We start from the raw sequence: 17,751 nt of genomic DNA on the forward strand, positions 1-17,751 counted from the left end.
TTTTAAAGTATGTCTGACAATGAGAAAAAAATATCGCAATATTAACGTACTAAATTTTCTATGATTAATATAAAAATGTGTATATATATATAACAAATATAAATTATTAATATTAAATATAAAAATTATTATATAAAAAATTGATATATATATATATATATATATGAAATAAAAATTGTACGTATATATAAAATGTAATAATTGTTTATACATTTTTTTTGATAAACGTATAATTTGTCACGTAGAATTTAATTATACGTTCGTTTTTTAATGCACACAATAATAATTATGCAGTATTACAATCAAAATGACGTACTAATATGGCAGAAGTATCGTTAAAGTCGTTGCAGATTTTGTTGTTCACTTGAATTTTCTCTACTCTACTCTACTCTACTTTACTTTACTCTCTCTCTCTCTCTCTGTCTTTCTCTTTCCTTTTATTATTTTTATAGAACGCGATGCCATCGATCGGACGATTTTCCATGAGATAAAAATATCACGATGCACTCGTCTCCTTCTCTTTTTGCTAGTAGCAGAAGATCACGTTTCGTATATTTTCTAAACAGTCTATGAAGACTAACAATAAATTAGATGACGTAGATGATAAATATACTTCTAACAATAAAAAAAAGAAACACAGTATGGGCCCGTTGTGTCAATTAATTTATTTATTTTTATTCACAATTCGATGACACTATCATTAAATCAATTAATCAACCATCTCTTTCCGTTTCTTTTTGAGGTTAGAAAAAGAAAACATTTGCCTCCATCTTGAAAAAAAAATCTAATGCAACGGTCTATCAAAAATCTTCCAATAAAAAATAAAAATATTATAACGTAATATATTATCGAGAATATATAAAATATTTAAAAGAAAAAATTATTATTTTTAAATCAAAAAATATATAATATAGATTACCTACCCTCAAAATATAATAAATTCAATGAATATATATATATTCGTGATGCATTAATCAACAATTTTATGCTGTCATAAAAGTGGTGTGACATAAAACTTTTATAGAAAAAAAAGAAAAAAACAAACAAAGAAAACGAATAAAAAATAAATAAATGAATAAATTGACACCGTGACAAAAATATATACGTAACTATAGAAAAATATGAAATAGGTTATAAAAAGAGAGAGAGAGATAGATAGATAGATAGAATAGGTGGAGAAGGAGGAGGAGAAGGAAGATGTGGGACATCGATTCGTTCGCGTAGGTCGTTCATGGTAGCGGACGTGGATCTGAACGTGGATATGGCGACGACGATGGCGACGGCACCGACATCTCCACCTCCACTTTTGTCGTATATACGAGAAAGAGATAGACCTTTCATGATACACGTAGCCTCGCAAGGTTATGGTGTGTGTTGCTGGAACGAAGCCCCATCTTGAAACCGGTCCTACCACGCTGTGCATTCTCCCCTACTCTCTCTTTTTCTTACATACAAATGCACAACTCTGTGTGTGTGTGTGTTCCGTACATAAAACGATTGCATAGGTATACTTTCTTTCATATATATATATATATATTAGTTTAATACTTATAAAAAATAAAAAGAAGAGGGTGGGGGAATAAATAAATTAATGGTTTAAGAAGTGTAGTGATATAATATTGATCGATCAACAAATTATTATAATCGTCAATTTTTGATTTCATCATTACTATTATTTTCTTTTTTTAACGATTTTAACTAGCTTCTTGTGTAAATTATGTATGTGCATTTGTTGTTTTCAATGTATCGCGTATACAATTCGATGTCATGAAAATTCTTACTCATATCTCACAACTAAAATTAATTACTTGAAGAATAATTTTAAACAATGATTTGTTTTTTATTAATATAGGGATAGCAATGAAATATTATTGTAACGATAGTTTATAGATATAAATGTTGTTATATTTAATTTCGTTTATAAAAGTCTCTCTGATATACGTTTCAGAAACTTTCCCTTCGTCTTCTTCTTTTTCTTCTTCTTCTTCTTCTTTTTTTTTCTGCTTCTTCTTCTTCTTCTTCTTGGTTCGTTCTCTTCAAAGAATTCTATTCAAGGAATTTATCGAACACGGCGAGCGTTAATCTACTCGAAGAAGGCAGATTATGACGGTATACTCGGTTCGTTCAATCTTTAAACGTTAAACTAGTATGTGTGTATACACACACACCACATGCATATTTATTATATATATATATATATATATATATATATAAACATGTCACATATACATGATACGTAGCTGAAAGCTCACGAAAGTTATACGCGTTGAGTAGGTATCTTGCTCGGATAAATTAACTACGTCGAAATGGTTTTAGATACTAATAGGTTATTGCTAATATATCGATCTCAACCAATATTATTATTAATTCAACTATGAAAAATTGGAAAGAATTTAAAAAAAAAAAAGAAAAACATTATAGGATAATTTAAAAAATGATCTACCTCTTACCACATTTGTTGGGCCGTCTTTCATCGAGTATTACATCTTACGAATCATAGTTATACGTAATCCTATAGAATTACTCTGATTATCATTATTTTAATGATTAAATCAATATTTTTTTTATTATTAGAAATTGAACAATTTTGGTTACATTTGTAAGGTATAAAAATAGGAAGAGTTTAGATATACTATACGCGAAGTAACGTTCACACATATACTTGAAAAATCTGAGATAGTGTAACCCTAAAGGTAGGTCACATAGCCTATGGCAATCTCATGTTGCATTCCTAGCTTGGCTAAGCTCGTTTATATATGTACATATTTGGTCTACGTCTGGCGAGACCGGAAAATGCCTCCTACCGTAGTAAACTCTTACGTATATTTTATTCTAACCTATATTGAGATATGCATTTTTTAAATATAATACTCGATTTCTCCATTTTGAAATAAAAAAAAAAGAAAAATATGAAATGCGTAGGATGGCATATTACTAAAAATCGATTAAAATAATAAATGAAATCAATTTTATTATTCTCTCTCGTAATATTTTATTTGCAAAGAGAAAAATATATAACCACGCGATTGTTTAATAATTTCAATAATTGAAAAAAAAATGGTCGTTGGGTAAAAAAAAAATTATATTAAATAAAATCACCATTGAGATAATATGTACATTTAAAAAAAGAAAATGGAGGAGAAAAAATGGAGAACTTAACAGTCCAGATGGCGCAATGATCGACTTGCAACGAATACCTTGTGTATTATTAATATTGAGGGTAATCGATAATGGTCAAAAACTTTGTCCTCTTTTCGTAATCCCTGATTTATTCGGAGAAGCCAAATTTTGTAACTCTATCTATCTATCTCTCTCTCTCTCTTTTTTTTTTTCTTTAAAAAAAAAAAGAAAGGAACATGCATGCATACTTAATCTGGATTTAGAACTCTCGGTTAAAACCATCAGCTAAATATAATCCAAGTGTGTCTATACTTTAAGAGGATCATAGTCCGAGTTAACTAAACGTTACTACACTTATCTATGCAACAATGATTTTCTTTCTCTATTCCCCCTACCGACTAATATATACTTCCTATTATATATATATATATATATATATATATATATATAACGTATATTATTACATTTCCGGATAAAAGTTATCAAAGCATCTATGATAAATACGCGTACATTATATTTTTGAATAAAAATTAATCAAGCTAATTAAATAGCAAATACAAAAGAGAAAAGAGAATTATACAAAAAACTCGACAAAGTTCATTTAAGTTACAGTGTCGGTGTATGTGCCAAATATATATATATTAATATTTACGTACAGGGAAGACCAAAAGTTCTTAAATGATTTTTAATTATCAATTTTATTCTTCTTTCGACCCTTTTTTAAGCCAATCTTTTTGTTTTCCCTCGAATTGTAAAAAAAATAGTTTCTCAGCTTGTTTAACAATTTGAGAACAAGAAAAAAAATGAGTCTGCTAAGTTGAGAGAAGGAATAATTGATTTTATAGTATCAGGGGAAAACTTTAGGTACGTTTTGTATTAGCATAAAAAGTTAACTTTAATAGATATTTTTGTTATCCTTAATTTGTTTCCTTTTTATTTTATTTTATTTTATTTTATTTTTTTTTTTTTAAAGAAAAAGAGGAAGATACAAAAGCTTGTAATTTAACTAATTTAAAAAGTATTATTTATATTTTTAATATACGTTAGAACTTAATAGTTTTCAAAGTTAATTTTAATTTTATTTGTATGTTTTCTAAATTTTTTCTTTTTGCTTGGAAAAAAATTAAAAGCATAACTTTTCAAGATAATAAAAAGAATAAAGGAAGTATACAGTCTGTAATAGGAGAATAAAGTCGATGTTCTTGATTAATTAGAGCGTTGGGTTGTCTAATTAAAAGGAAATCGGTGCAAAAATAAAAATAAAAAGAAAAGAAAAGAAAAGAGAAGAAACAAGACGGCAGTCCACCGGCATCTCCGATTAAATCGACTGTGTTTCTTATTTTTCTTCTTCTATTATTTCACGTTTTCTTCTTTTTCGAGCTAATAAAAATCCACCTCTCTTATATATATATATATATATATATACAATTTATTTTTTCTGTTTAATATTTTTCCGTGAAAAAACCCTTCTTTCCGTATCATGAAATTGCAGTTAGACACGAGATGCGACGAACGTGCACGCGTTGCAGAGATGCAATCTACGATTCCGGCGACTTTGATCGACAATTGGGAAATTGCAGGAATTAGGCTTCGTGACGTCAGCCAAACGGAGAACATTACTATGATTGGACACTTAAAGTTGCCTCAAGCGAAGGTCACTTTCGTGTTCTCTTTCTCTCTATCTCTCTTTCACGACTCCCTAACTTTCGATCGTTTTGCATGTCGCTGACGTTTCCTCATACCCATCCTCCATTTTTTCATCTTTCAATTCGAACGATTTTTTCCTCGTCATTTTCTTTCTTTCTTTACTTTACTTTACTTTACGAATACTTTTCTTACATTTCATTTACGATTAAACGATTCTAATAGCTTCTATTATCGATGAAATAATTAATGTTACGTTTTGTAAAAAAAGAACTTAGAGATTTGTTAATTTAATCGATAAATTAGAGTGTACCAAAATGGCGGACTGTAATGAGAACTTTCCATTAAACTTTATTACAGTGACAAACATAACCTTCTTTTTAAGTATTCTTTTCTTTTTTATTATTTTTTTCTTTTTTATACTTGTAAAAACCGTAAGAAGAGTTTGCTTGTTCTTTTATTAGGCGTTCATAGTTGTTGCTTTAACCAAAGTATATAATGGACCCTCGATGAATCTTTCTAATAAAAAAAAAAAAAAAAAAAACGAAAGTATGCAGACCGTAAATCGAGTGTTTTCATGTATAATGGATGAGAGCGACAGTCGCCAATATCTTTCTCTCCCTCTCTTTAAAAACCTCTTGAAGAACAAGTAGGGACGTCGTTGTCCTATCAACGACGTCATATCATTTTTAGTTGATATTCTTTGAGAATTATTATCGACAGTTGTTGTCAATCATAACTGAAGTTTACCGAAAAGATAAGACCAAGTTAATCGATTTATATTAATGATTTTTCTTTTTTTTTTTTTAGTTATATATACATAAAAAAAAAATTATCAGAAACTAAGATAAAACGAAGTCAAGAGGCCTAATATTTTGTTGGTTTTATTACGTACGTGCATAAAATAGTTATACAACATTAGAAAAATTAATCGAAACTTAAAAGTTCTCAATTTTTTAGGGCATTAGGATCTATTAGATATTATACTAATAAAATATTTTGCTAAGTTAATTTAATTCATTTTGGCATGACATTCATTTGCATGAAGCGAGAGAACACCAAAAGAGCATATACCAAGAATAATTTCATTTGAATATATTATCAAGCGAGTCCTCGGATTTTGAAAAAAATAAATGTTAAACAGAGTTTTTCACTTTTTACGGTTTTATTTATTTCGTTTTATTTTATTTTTGTCTTTTTTTTTTTTTCTTTTATTCTCAACGTTCCACGTATAAAGTTGCATTTCCATGGTTTAACAATTCCAAGAATGATCCCCCTTTTTTTCTTTTCTTTTTTTAATTTCCCTCCTTTCGACGATGGTTATATCGGGAGAAAATGGCGTTAGTTATTAATTTCATCGATAATTATAACCGCTTGAAATCCCACATCGTTGTATCTCTCCGTTGTTATCGGAAAAAAGATTATCTCTCCTATCATTTTTATATTATTTTTATTTCTTTCTTTTTTTCTTCCCCCTTTTTTTCATCCTCTCTATTACTTTTCTTCTTTCTTCCTCTTACAAAAACAGAAAAAAAATAACTAATTTTGTTATTTTTTCTTAATCTCTCTACTTGTCTCGTTTCCCCCGACCTCTTCTTCTATTTATTTAATTTTTATTCGTTGTAATTAATGAATATCAATTAATTATTTTCAAATTTGTTTCATATAAAACATGTAATAAGAACAATCGCCATCTTTAATCGTAGGAATTAATCCATACTGCCATCTTGTGTTCTTTCGATGAAACTTCAATCACATTTTTCTACACTCATATATATATATATATTTTTTTTTATTTATTTATATATAAATATATTTGTGTCTAGATATATATATTTCAAACGATTTCAATTAAATCGAAACAAAAGCCCGTCACCGTTCGTGATGTCTTCGTACGTACGTAGGATGAATAGAAAATTGAAATTGTATTGTGAAAGAATGAAATAGGGGTTGAGTGTGTGATGGTCGACGGGATTGCCTGGGATAGGAAAAAAGGAAGAAGGGTAGTAACAGCAGAGTTTGCTGATAAAATCGGTGAGACAAGGAAACAGAAAAAGAAAGAGTAGGAGGAGGAGGAGGAAGAGGAGGAGGAGGAGGAGGAGGAAGAAGATTTCAGGAGGTGCTACGAGAGAGGTTAGAATTTTATCCGAGGAAAAATCGAGAAACTCCATTTTGTTGGAGGAGTCTTGTAATCAAATGAAAAGAGGACAAAAAACTATATATATATATATATATTTATTTATTTATTTATATATTTATATATATTCTTTTGAAAGGTGTCTTTTTTAGTAGTTCCCTTTGGTCATTCGGGTTGATGTGACCACCCTCCCTTCTTTCAAAAGATTTCAAGAAAAATTTTCATCGATCGTTTTACCTCTCCTCCTTCCTCTTCCTTTTCCTTTCTCTCTCTCTCTTTCTCTTACGCGTAACGATGTTCGTTCAATGGCATGACATTTTTTGTTTGTTTGTTTTTCTTTTTTCGAGCGGTTGCCTTCTGAATAATGCAGCTCATTTCTCGAAAGACGAAACACATTCTACGTGAGCGAAATGAAAGCCAACAGAAAGAGGAAAAAAAAGGGAGCAACTATTACTGGTGGAGCTCAATAGTAGTAGTAGTAGTAGTAGTAGTAGTAGTAGTAGTAGTAGTAGTAGTAACGCAAAGACGTTTTACTTCAATATTCCTCTCGTTCGGTAAAGAGGGATACTTTTTTATTACAAACAAAAAATAAATAAATATATATATATATAAAAATAAAAAGATCAAAGAACGGTTCAAAAGGAAACTCCATCTTATTACTTTTAATCTAATTTCTTTTTCTTTTACTTTTTTATGCTTTTTATATATTTTTCCTTTTTTCGTTTATTATAAATGTAAATAAGAGATAAAAAAAGAAAACGTGCCTTCCAAGAGGTTTTTGTATTTATAAAGTGTCGAGATGAATCGAGCGCGTTACCTACCTACCATCTTTTTTTAACGCCTAAGAGAAACATCTTTGAAAAACTTTTCGCGAGATACTTCAATTTTTCTTCAAACTAATGTTGCGATACGCGGGAAAAAAAGAAAGAGAAAGAAATAAAGGAAGAATGATACTCGACTGGAATTGGAAATGATTATCGAACAAGCGTATCAATGAAACTTAAAAGGAATAATTTATAACGCTAAATTACTCGTCGAAGAGAATACAACAGAGAAATATGAGTGTACTTAATGAAAATTTGATCGTTTTTATTGGTATATATATATATATTTGAATTAAAAATCGTTCTTTAACAAACGAATGAACTTTGTAACAATATAACCATGTTGATTTTCAACAAAGTAAGTAAATTAAATCGATGATCTCTTGAAATATCAAAGATACTGTTAAATACAATATATCACGGTTCAAAAGGCGATAGTATTTTCTTTCTTTCTTTCTTTTTTTATTACTTCCATTCCCTTTTCTTTTCTATAGGACTTTGTGCAAAAAAAAAGAAAAAGAAAAGAAAAAAGGAAACTTTAATCGCTTTTCCATATGTCCGAATGAAACATTACTACCACCTACTATTAACTCTCTTTCTCATCTCTTCTGCTTCTCTTTTGCTTTCGTACGCTTTATTCGATTTCACTAAACGTTGAGTGTTCTTTGAGCGGCTTTTTCAGCGTTATGCTCGCTCGTATTCAGTCTCACGTTGATGTGAAGGTAGAACTTGGATAAGAATGGGTGGATATTGAGGTGGGGTTTGTGGGGATTAGAGGGTTGGGGGGTATAGAAAGGTAGAATTTTAGTCGAGTGACGCGTGTGAAATCAGAGTTGGAAGAAAAGACTAAAACGAAAGAGATGAGGTGCAGGGGGGTGGGGGAAGAGGAGGAGGACGGAAGGATGAGATAGAAAATGGAGCAAAAGAAAAGCCGTGCGGTTCGTGCACTGACAAAAGATCTACGAGTACAACCCCTTCCCTTCCTTCTTCTCCTTCTCTCCCACCCCAAGTGACTCCTTTTTCACCCTTTTGTCATACCTTTTTACGATTCAACTTCCGGAATTAAGCAAGTTGCTTCTTTACTGCCCGCTTAATTAACACCTTATTGTCATCGACTAAAGTCTCGGTTTTGTTTCTTTTTTTTTATTTTCTTTTGTTCTTCTTCTTCTTCTTCTTTCCCGCTTTTCTTTCAATAGTCGTCGAACCATTAAAATGGAGTATCCAATATGGCGGCTAGCTTGACCACGAGTCGATTCAAAGTTTTACGTAACTTCGCCATAGTTTCTTTTAGAGAGATTTTTAAATTTGAAGTTAAGTTAATAAGGTTGTTAATAATGAACAATAACGATATTCAATAAGGCAGCCAATAATTATTTACTTTTTTGTGATCTGATCGCATAAATCTTATTGAGAGAAAAATTATTTAACGCGTTATAATCTTAAAATTCTTCAATATATTGCATATTCGTATGTTTTTTTCTTTTTTTTAATTTTAAATGCACACAATTAAATATTTTTTAATATTATTTTATTGTGGTAGAAATAATATATGTATTTATATAATTATTGTCAGCTTGTAAATAAACTAATATTTTTGTAGATACGAAAGAAGGAGAGAAAAAAAGAGAATTAAATTCGAGTCAGATAGAATTAATTTATAAAAGAAAAGTGTTTTGGATGTATTTTATCGTAGATATTATATCATCAACCGATCGATCGAGAGAATTGAGTTCCATTTAGACGAACAAAGTCAAGTTAAATTAGAATCCCCCTTTCCTCCCCCAAAGTTTCAGGTTGAACATCTTCGATTGTTCGACTTCTATAGTGGTTGTTCTACTCCGAACACCTTCGACTTCTTCGTGACAATGAACGTGGCTGAGTTGCGTCCTTGAAATTAATCGACCTGTCGTCTCTAATTGTCGGATCTAATTACGTTCATTGAACGAGCGAAAAAGAAGAGGAGTTGGGATTTAAATCATTCAAGTGAAATGTTCAATCTCGTTTCACTTGGCTTATTTCCTCCCCTAAAAATTATCATTGTATTATTATTTTACCATGCTAGGGGTTCCTTTTTTATTTTTATTTACTGCTCTTTGTTTTCTTTTTGTTTTTTTTTATACGAATCGACCATTTATATGCATTCTCTTTTTCTCTCTTTCTGGTATATGGAAACCATCGAAACGTAACAACTTAATTCGTAATAATTAATAAAATCGTTTGTAAAGCTGCAGCGGCAGTGTTTAAAACGTATTGGATATACATATTATATAAACCCGATTCAGAGATCCAAATTTACAATTAATATTCTGTTCATTCAATTTGTAATTGGCCATATAGAAAATTTATTGTTATTATTTTAATCTTTTTTATTCCCTTATTTTTTACACACACACAAACATATTTCGTTAGGGTCGATAATTTAATCGTAATTCCTGTATCATATCTCGTGTATATTCCTAAATGGTATTCGTATCCCTTTAAAAAAGAAATAAGGGAAGAAGTAACAAATAGCAACAACAATAACAAAAGTATGCGCGCGCACACACCCTATTAACGTCAAATTCAATTACCATGTACTATTTCCTTTGTTAACACCAAATGATTCACGTATCCGTTGTGGCATGAAAGAAGCAACGGGCTCTTCAACCAATTGACCACTTCATATCTTTCACACCAAGCGTTGTACGAGCCCTTCTCTTTTTGCCCACCCTTGTTAACACTCAACGCTCTCCTCTTTTCATGATTTCTTTTGGTTTTCTCTCTTTTTCTCTCTTTCTCTATCTGTGCATGCTCTATGTATGCTATGTATGCTGTGTATGCTGTGTACCATACTCGCGTACTACCGAAAGAACATCTCCCATTTCTAGGCACATGTAACACGATCAATGTGTACCACCACTGGAAATCCGATATACTTCGATCATATAGACGACGAGAGTATAGAAACGACAGATAGTTTATAATCTCAACGGGATGATCCTTCAATTACCGATTTGACCGAGTATGTGGACACTTCAGTAATCCCTTCTGATACACAGGGTGGTTGATTGAGCCAAAAGTTCCTAGGTCATTCTGAAAATCAATTAAACTTTCTTGACACTTCGAGCATAATTTTTTGTTTCCCCCCAAATCGTATAATACTACGTACTTAGAAACTGTTGGGTTCAAACTCATTACAATGTTTTTTATCGATTAATTGTTCTAATTTAAAGATAATTAAGGGTGAAAGATTTTCTAATAGAAAAACTGATGGTTCATACTATAGAGAAATAAAAATTGTTTAGGAACAATTATAAAAGTAATAATATGTATATTAATATGATATAATTTTTTTGTAATCCTAAAACAAAATGGTAGCTCATAGAAGAAAATGGGAATGGATGATATAAAGGATATAACATAAAACTAATCAAAAGTATTACTTTTATAAACTTTAGAACACGTATCTATCCTACACACACGTACACAATAAAGTATGTCCCAATGAAACATTTTTTTCCACTAGAAACAAAATGGTTGACAAGGAAAAGGGAGTAAGATCTAGTATCATAAAACGGAAGTCGAAGTATAAGTTATGAAACGCCCTTACAACCTCGACTTCTGCCTTTACGTTGAGAACGTTGAGAACTTTAATGTGGTTTGGGGGAAGGAAGAGAACTGATCGATCTTCTACTATAAAGAGGGAGAAAGAGATGAGAGAAGAGAGGTTAGGAAAAAGAGGAAGGAAAAGAAAGAAGAATCTACGAAACGGTTGGGGTATCATCTTGGTGAAGGAGAACAGAAGTGGGCAATGTTAGTAGAGAGAGAAAGAAAGAGACAGGTATAGAAGTGGAAAGAATAGAAGGAGAAAGAACGATGAGAAGTTGCTTGCTTGCTGGAGACTCCAGTAGACCGGCTGGCAGGGTTGGTGTGGTGTGTTGGCCCTTGTATTGATTCACGGCCCCTCGTACACCAACCCCCAACGAAACTTGAGAGCCACAGAAAGCGAGAGAGAGAGAGAGAGAGAAATAGTAGTCAGACTATCCTAGACTCGTCATCGAGGTTGAAACACCAAACTATTTCCACCAGTAGTATGCCATAATCCCTTTTACCGGGCTCGTAATTCGCAGTAATTCGTGAGGACTCTTGATCTATGTTAGGCTTCTTTCAAACCCTTATCGTCTTTCCCCGAACTCTTCCTAAACCTGATCTTTCTCTATTCGAGGGATGAATAGTTTAATTTTGTAGAAAAAGAACTTCAATAAGAACCAAAATTCTAGTAACAGAAAATAAAACGATGGTAGAGATCCTAGCGAAATTTTTGTCAAAGATAAAAATCATCGGTTATCGTCTATTGATAAAGAAGATAGCGATTATTACCTATTAATTTTACCTATTATTTTATTTATTTACCGATCGAGTAATAGAATTTTCTTTTCTTTTTTTGTTTTCTTTCTTTCTTTTTCTTTTTTTCCTTTTTCATCTCTTGGGATTCTTTTTTCCTTTTTTATATTTCCGAGAGAGGAAAGATACTCAAACATTTCTAAATCGTATTTAAGGTGTTAAGTGTACGAATCGTTGAGCGTAAAGAAAAGAATAAACGAGTGGATTTTCTCTCTCCCTTTCTTTTTCTTTCTTTATTTCTTTCTTTCTTTCTTCCTTTCTTTCTTCTTGCGTTCACACTCTTTCCGCGTTTCCACGTATTCACCCTCTTGCGTACTCAACGAACCACTTTCATGTTCCTTTTTGTCAAACGACCAATCAAATTCACGTCTAATTGCTGGAAGAGTGACGTTATAAAAGGACTCATTTTGTACGTACGTAGTACGTATTTACGTTCGTGTAAATGTCCTTTTTACGAAAGGAGTTAACCACTTCAGAAACGTTTTTATCGATCGAAGAAAAGTACTAAGAAAATGTCTACAATTCCTCCCTTTTTCTCTCTCTCTCTCTCTCTCTCTCTCTCCCTCTTTATCACTTTTCTCTCTTTCTCTCCCTTTCTTTTTCATTTTCTTTCTCTTTTTTCTTTTTTTTATTATATCCAATGTAATTTAGATGAAACTTATTCATTTTATTACCTAGTTACCTGTAAAAACGTTAGTATAATGGAAGGGGTAGAAATGAGAGAGAGAGAGAGAGAGAGAGAGAGAGAGAGAGGGAGAAAGGGAGAAAATTCGCGCAGTGCCGCCTGCTGGCTCGAGATCGTACTAGAGTGACGCAGTCACCACCTGGCCTAAAACCGTAGCGCATCCACCCTCGAAATTTGCCATTTTTCTTCAACGAAACATCGCTAATCTTAATCTTATACGACACGAAATAAGAATATATCCTGTAAGTATAAAAGGGTTATTTCTATCTTCTACTTTCTTCCTTTTTTTGTTCTTTTTCTTTTTTTATTTATTTATTTTCGAGAAATCTTTGACTTATTTTTATTTTTAAAAAAACATCCCCCTGTCGTGCGCAAGAAAATAGATTTGTTTGTTACAAGAAAAAACAGCATGAATTTTCCCCTACCCTTATCTTTTTCTTTCTCACACATACGCAAATACAAATATACAAATATGAATTTCTTTTTTTTTTGTTTCTCTCTCTCTCTCTCTCTCTCTCTCTCTCTCTCTCTCTCTCTCTCTCTCTTTCTTTCTTTCTTTCTTTCTTTCCCTCTTGCGGGTCCATTTAAATAAAATTAATTTATGATTACAATAAAATAAAAAATTCCTGTGGGGGGGATTATATTAATTAAATTAATATAGGAATATTTTGAATCCTTTTACTTCTCTATATATGTATATATATGTTATATAAATGTGTATGATCTTGGGTGGTGCACTAGGAAGAGAGGCGTGTTCAGGATAAGGTCGATAACATCATGCGCCCGCGCATTTCTATCTTTCTCTCTTTTTCTTCATCATAAGAAGATATTAAAAAGATGACCAAAAAAAAAGAAACTTTTTACCGTCCCTATTTTTAATAATACAATTCTTTATTATTATTATTATTATTTTTTTTTTGTTTTTTCTTTTCCATTTTACTACAACTATATGAAAGAAAATTGAGGATTAATAAGAAACAAACAACCCCTGGGGATTATCGGAAGTACATATATATATATATGTATGTATAAGTTTTTATAACACAATATTATAGAATTCGAAAAATTTCGTTGTTTGATGATAAAAATGGTCGAATGGGGCGTTAAAGGAAAAGGTGGTTAATGCAGGATGAATTGCGAAACGAATTTCGTTTTATCGATCGACCCTTTCTCGATGCACATCCCCAATCCAACAATCCTGTGCACGCATGATCGTTCCACTTCGATCCACGCAGAAAATGACCCTTTTTCTTTTTTTCTCTTTTATTTTTAACTCTTTCATGTTTTCTCATTCGGTTTTGTTTTCTTTCTCTTTTTTTTGGGGGGGGGGGTTTTGTTGTTCTTTTTTCTGTTGTTACTGCGAATCGAGTTGGTAATATAATTCTTTTTTTATTTCTTTTTTTTTCGCGTTTCTCTCTATTTTCATTTTTGTTTTTTTTTTATTTTCTTGTAAGTTACAACAACCCTCGTGGTAGATAATCGAAACGTGATTGACCCGTTAGATTCGATGAGAGAAAAAAGAAAGTATGTTATTAGTTACTTTTAATGTGTTATATATACGTTTTGTATGATCAATTTTGAATATATTTTCCAAACAATTTTGTGTACATTAGTATTCAAATTATAATAATAAAGAAGAAGAAAAAGAAATGTGTATACAGAGATAATCAATTTTATATTTCATTCCATGTTGGTTTTCTTTCTTTTTTGTTTTCTTTTTTGTTTTCTTTTTTGAAGATTATAAAAGGAGACTGACTCGATATAATAATATCGTATTTCGTTAATAATCAATTTGTGTTGACACGAGACGATGGATAAAGCAAAAGGAAAATTTCGAACGACGTAATTGAGTTTTAAATTTCGACTCGGAGGAGATGTAAGAGAAGAAAAAGAAGAATTTTTTGAGATGGTGGTGTTCGTTCTCGTCTTGTGTGACGGAACGTTTCTATTTTTGGAAATGAAAGTGTTAGGGAGTTGCATCGTATGTGCGTAGGTGTGTGCGTGTGTGTATATGTGTAAGAGAGGGCTAGGGATGAGGGAGAGAAAAAGAAGGGAAAAAAGAAGGACGAGGAAAGCAAACCACCCACGGTGACTCTTCTCTATCTTCTTTTAATCTCTTCACTTCTCCCTTCTTTTTTTTTCCTTCCTATATTCTCATCATCTCTTGACCTGAACTGAACTCACAGCAACCATCATCTTTTTCGACCTGCCTACGAGAGATACATCGGGGAAATAATATCAAATAAAAAGCTCGATATCTAATAAAAATATCTAATTGATTATAAACCAAGAGTAATATTTATCTAATTGTAAGATAAATTAAGCTGTTACTTCAATAATAACTTATCTAAATTATAAAAGATATTTTTATTGAATTTTTATTAGAGTCGAGTCATGTAATTGTTATATATTCTACATATATATAGATACATCCACCGTATATATGCATTGTAAAATATTTAATTTAAAAAAACAATCCACATCCGGGAGACAAATATTGAATTCGATGAAGTTTTGATTGGTCGACAATCGTACATGCAGCGCAATACACGAACCAATGAAAATCCATTAAAGCAAAATGTTCAAATGTTTTGTTCCATTCATTTTCGTATTAATTTATAAAGAGAGAGAGAGAGAGAGAGAGAGAGAGAGAGAAATCATATTTAAATAATATATTTCTTTTGAATTTTTATTCGCAGAAGGAACAGAACGAGAAGGGGGAGAGGACGTTGGGAAGTTCTTCGAATTACAATTCCTTCCCAGACGATCTTTACCTGGACGATCAAGAGGCCTCGGAAGGTTCTGGTCGAGGTGGAAGCGAGGGACGAGACGACCTTGAAGCATCTGGTAGCGGACTCGGCCCTGACGACGAAGACGGTGATGACGAACATGGTAACACAAAAACAATTAAATAATTTATATCGAGAGAGTGCATATAATAATTTCTCATAATCATTAATTATTTCCTATTTTTCTATAGAATTCGACTCTAACAATAACAGAATAGAACCTGTGCCAAACAAACCAATTGAACCAAAGGAACCATACATTGATGAAAGTAACAACAACAATAAAGTTCAAGTACGAATTACATTTTATTTTTTAATCTTTTGATTTTTTTATTTCATATATATATATATGTAAAGTATATTATAAATTATTTAAAAGAAAGCACGCGCGCAAATGCCACGCATACGTAATATATTTATGTGTATATATTTGAATTTGAATAAGTCTCATAATTTTTAGTTTTATTATTTTCCTTCTTTTTTTTTTTTTTWTTTTTTTTTTTAGACAAACGTCGATACGATAAACCGACTGGACGAGGTAGTCGATGTAATCGAGCCCTCAACTGGTGAAGACGACCACGTGGATAACACTGACGATAGCCACGTCGTTTACATAATGAATCCAAAACACGAGGACCGTGCCAGTTCATTCTTTGCACAGCCTGGCGTTTTAGCGGGTATAACATCAATTTTGTTCATTCATATTAGTTAGAATTAATTGTAACATTTTTACATACAAAAATTGCATCCATTGCACCAAACAATTATGATAGGATTAATGAGAAGGAAATAATGAATACATATATGTTATATATCAATTGTTTATTTGCATTTATGTGTTCAGAAGCAACCAAAAAAAAAAAAAAAGGCACAAATTAATAAAGTTGTTTCGTTTTTAGCGGTAATCGGTGGTGCTGTAGTCGGCCTACTTTGTGCCATACTCGTGGTGATGTTCATCGTATATAGGATGCGCAAAAAAGATGAAGGTTCGTACGCATTGGACGAACCAAGAAGATCACCAGCGGCCCAGGCCTTTCCTAAACCGGGCGCACCCCATCACAATCGAGAATTTTATGCTTGAAGAGACGTAGGCCGTCTGGCTTCGTTACCGGATAATTTTTCTACCACGAAGAATATTCTGGTAGAATGTCGCGATTTCAAGCCAGGGAATAGAAAGACACGCACGATCGAATCGAATCGATATCAAGACGATCGTAGCTGGACGATTATTTGAATGATCTAGCCGTAATGCTCGATAATGATGATGATGATGATGAATGATGAAGAAAATGATGATGATAATGATGAAAATAAAAAACGGCGGAACATGTGGCAGCTCTTTATAGGACAAAAAAAAAAGATAATACACGCATATGACAACAACAACAACAACAAATTAAAACAGAAAGAAAGAAAACGAGGGGGAGGGGAAAAGTAATATATTAATAATACAAATTAAATGAAAATAAACTAAACAAAATTATGGCGGGCAAGAAGAGACGCGTCGCGATCGACCAATCCCGTGACGGTTACTTCATTTCTTCTTCGTACTACGAGCTCCTCGTTCATCCAATCAGACACTTCGTTTAAGTGTTCCTTCGAAAAATTAATGTCTTCTTTTTCTTTTCTTTTTTTTTTTTTGTTCTCGTAAATTTTAATCATTGTGTTAATTATTTATTATCTTTCCGTCAATACCTTCTTCCAATTCCCGCTTTTAATCTATTTTTATTTATATAGATTTTCGTTATTTTATTTCATTTCTTTTTCTTCATTTAAATCGTTGGGTTTTTTTTTTTTTTTTTCAAAGAACGAAGCGGAATCAGATTGAAGTGTGCTTTTAATCTAACTTTTTAATCCTTTTAATTCTTTATATCGAATATCGATCGATAAAATCAGCCTCAGTATTCGTTGCTCTTTATAAATTAGATTTTTATTTTATTTGTTTTTTATTATTTTCTTCGTTTTGGTTTTTTTTTTTGCTTTTAACAAGCTCTTTAAAACTAATCAATCGTGGTATATATTCGTGCTCTCTCTGATTAAATATATGTATGTATAAAGGCGAAAGAAACTGTATGTATATGGGACTATATTTTAAAAGGTGTCCAATTCATTTCTTTTTCTTTTTTTTTTTCTTTTTAGTTTTTGGTGGAAGGAGGGAATATATAATAT

General features: G+C 31.5%; 1 protein-coding gene across 1 annotated transcript in view; it reads left to right on the forward strand.

Annotated features, from left to right (window-relative positions):
• LOC106792166 (syndecan-like) overlaps positions 1–16,959 on the forward strand; it is a 25,721-nt gene extending 8,762 nt beyond the window's left edge. Inside the window, exons 2-5 of the mRNA XM_014758373.1 lie at positions 15,493–15,685; positions 15,774–15,874; positions 16,088–16,259; positions 16,482–16,959. Coding sequence (XP_014613859.1) covers positions 15,493–15,685; positions 15,774–15,874; positions 16,088–16,259; positions 16,482–16,663 — 648 coding nt within the window. The 3' untranslated portion in view covers positions 16,664–16,959. The remainder of the gene's footprint in view (positions 1–15,492; positions 15,686–15,773; positions 15,875–16,087; positions 16,260–16,481) is intronic.
• The last annotated feature ends 792 nt before the right edge of the window (positions 16,960–17,751 follow it).

This window comes from Polistes canadensis, unplaced genomic scaffold (genome assembly GCF_001313835.1).
Source record: "Polistes canadensis isolate GaletaPanama2010 unplaced genomic scaffold, ASM131383v1 scaffold_385, whole genome shotgun sequence".
Lineage (NCBI taxonomy): Eukaryota > Metazoa > Arthropoda > Insecta > Hymenoptera > Vespidae > Polistes > Polistes canadensis.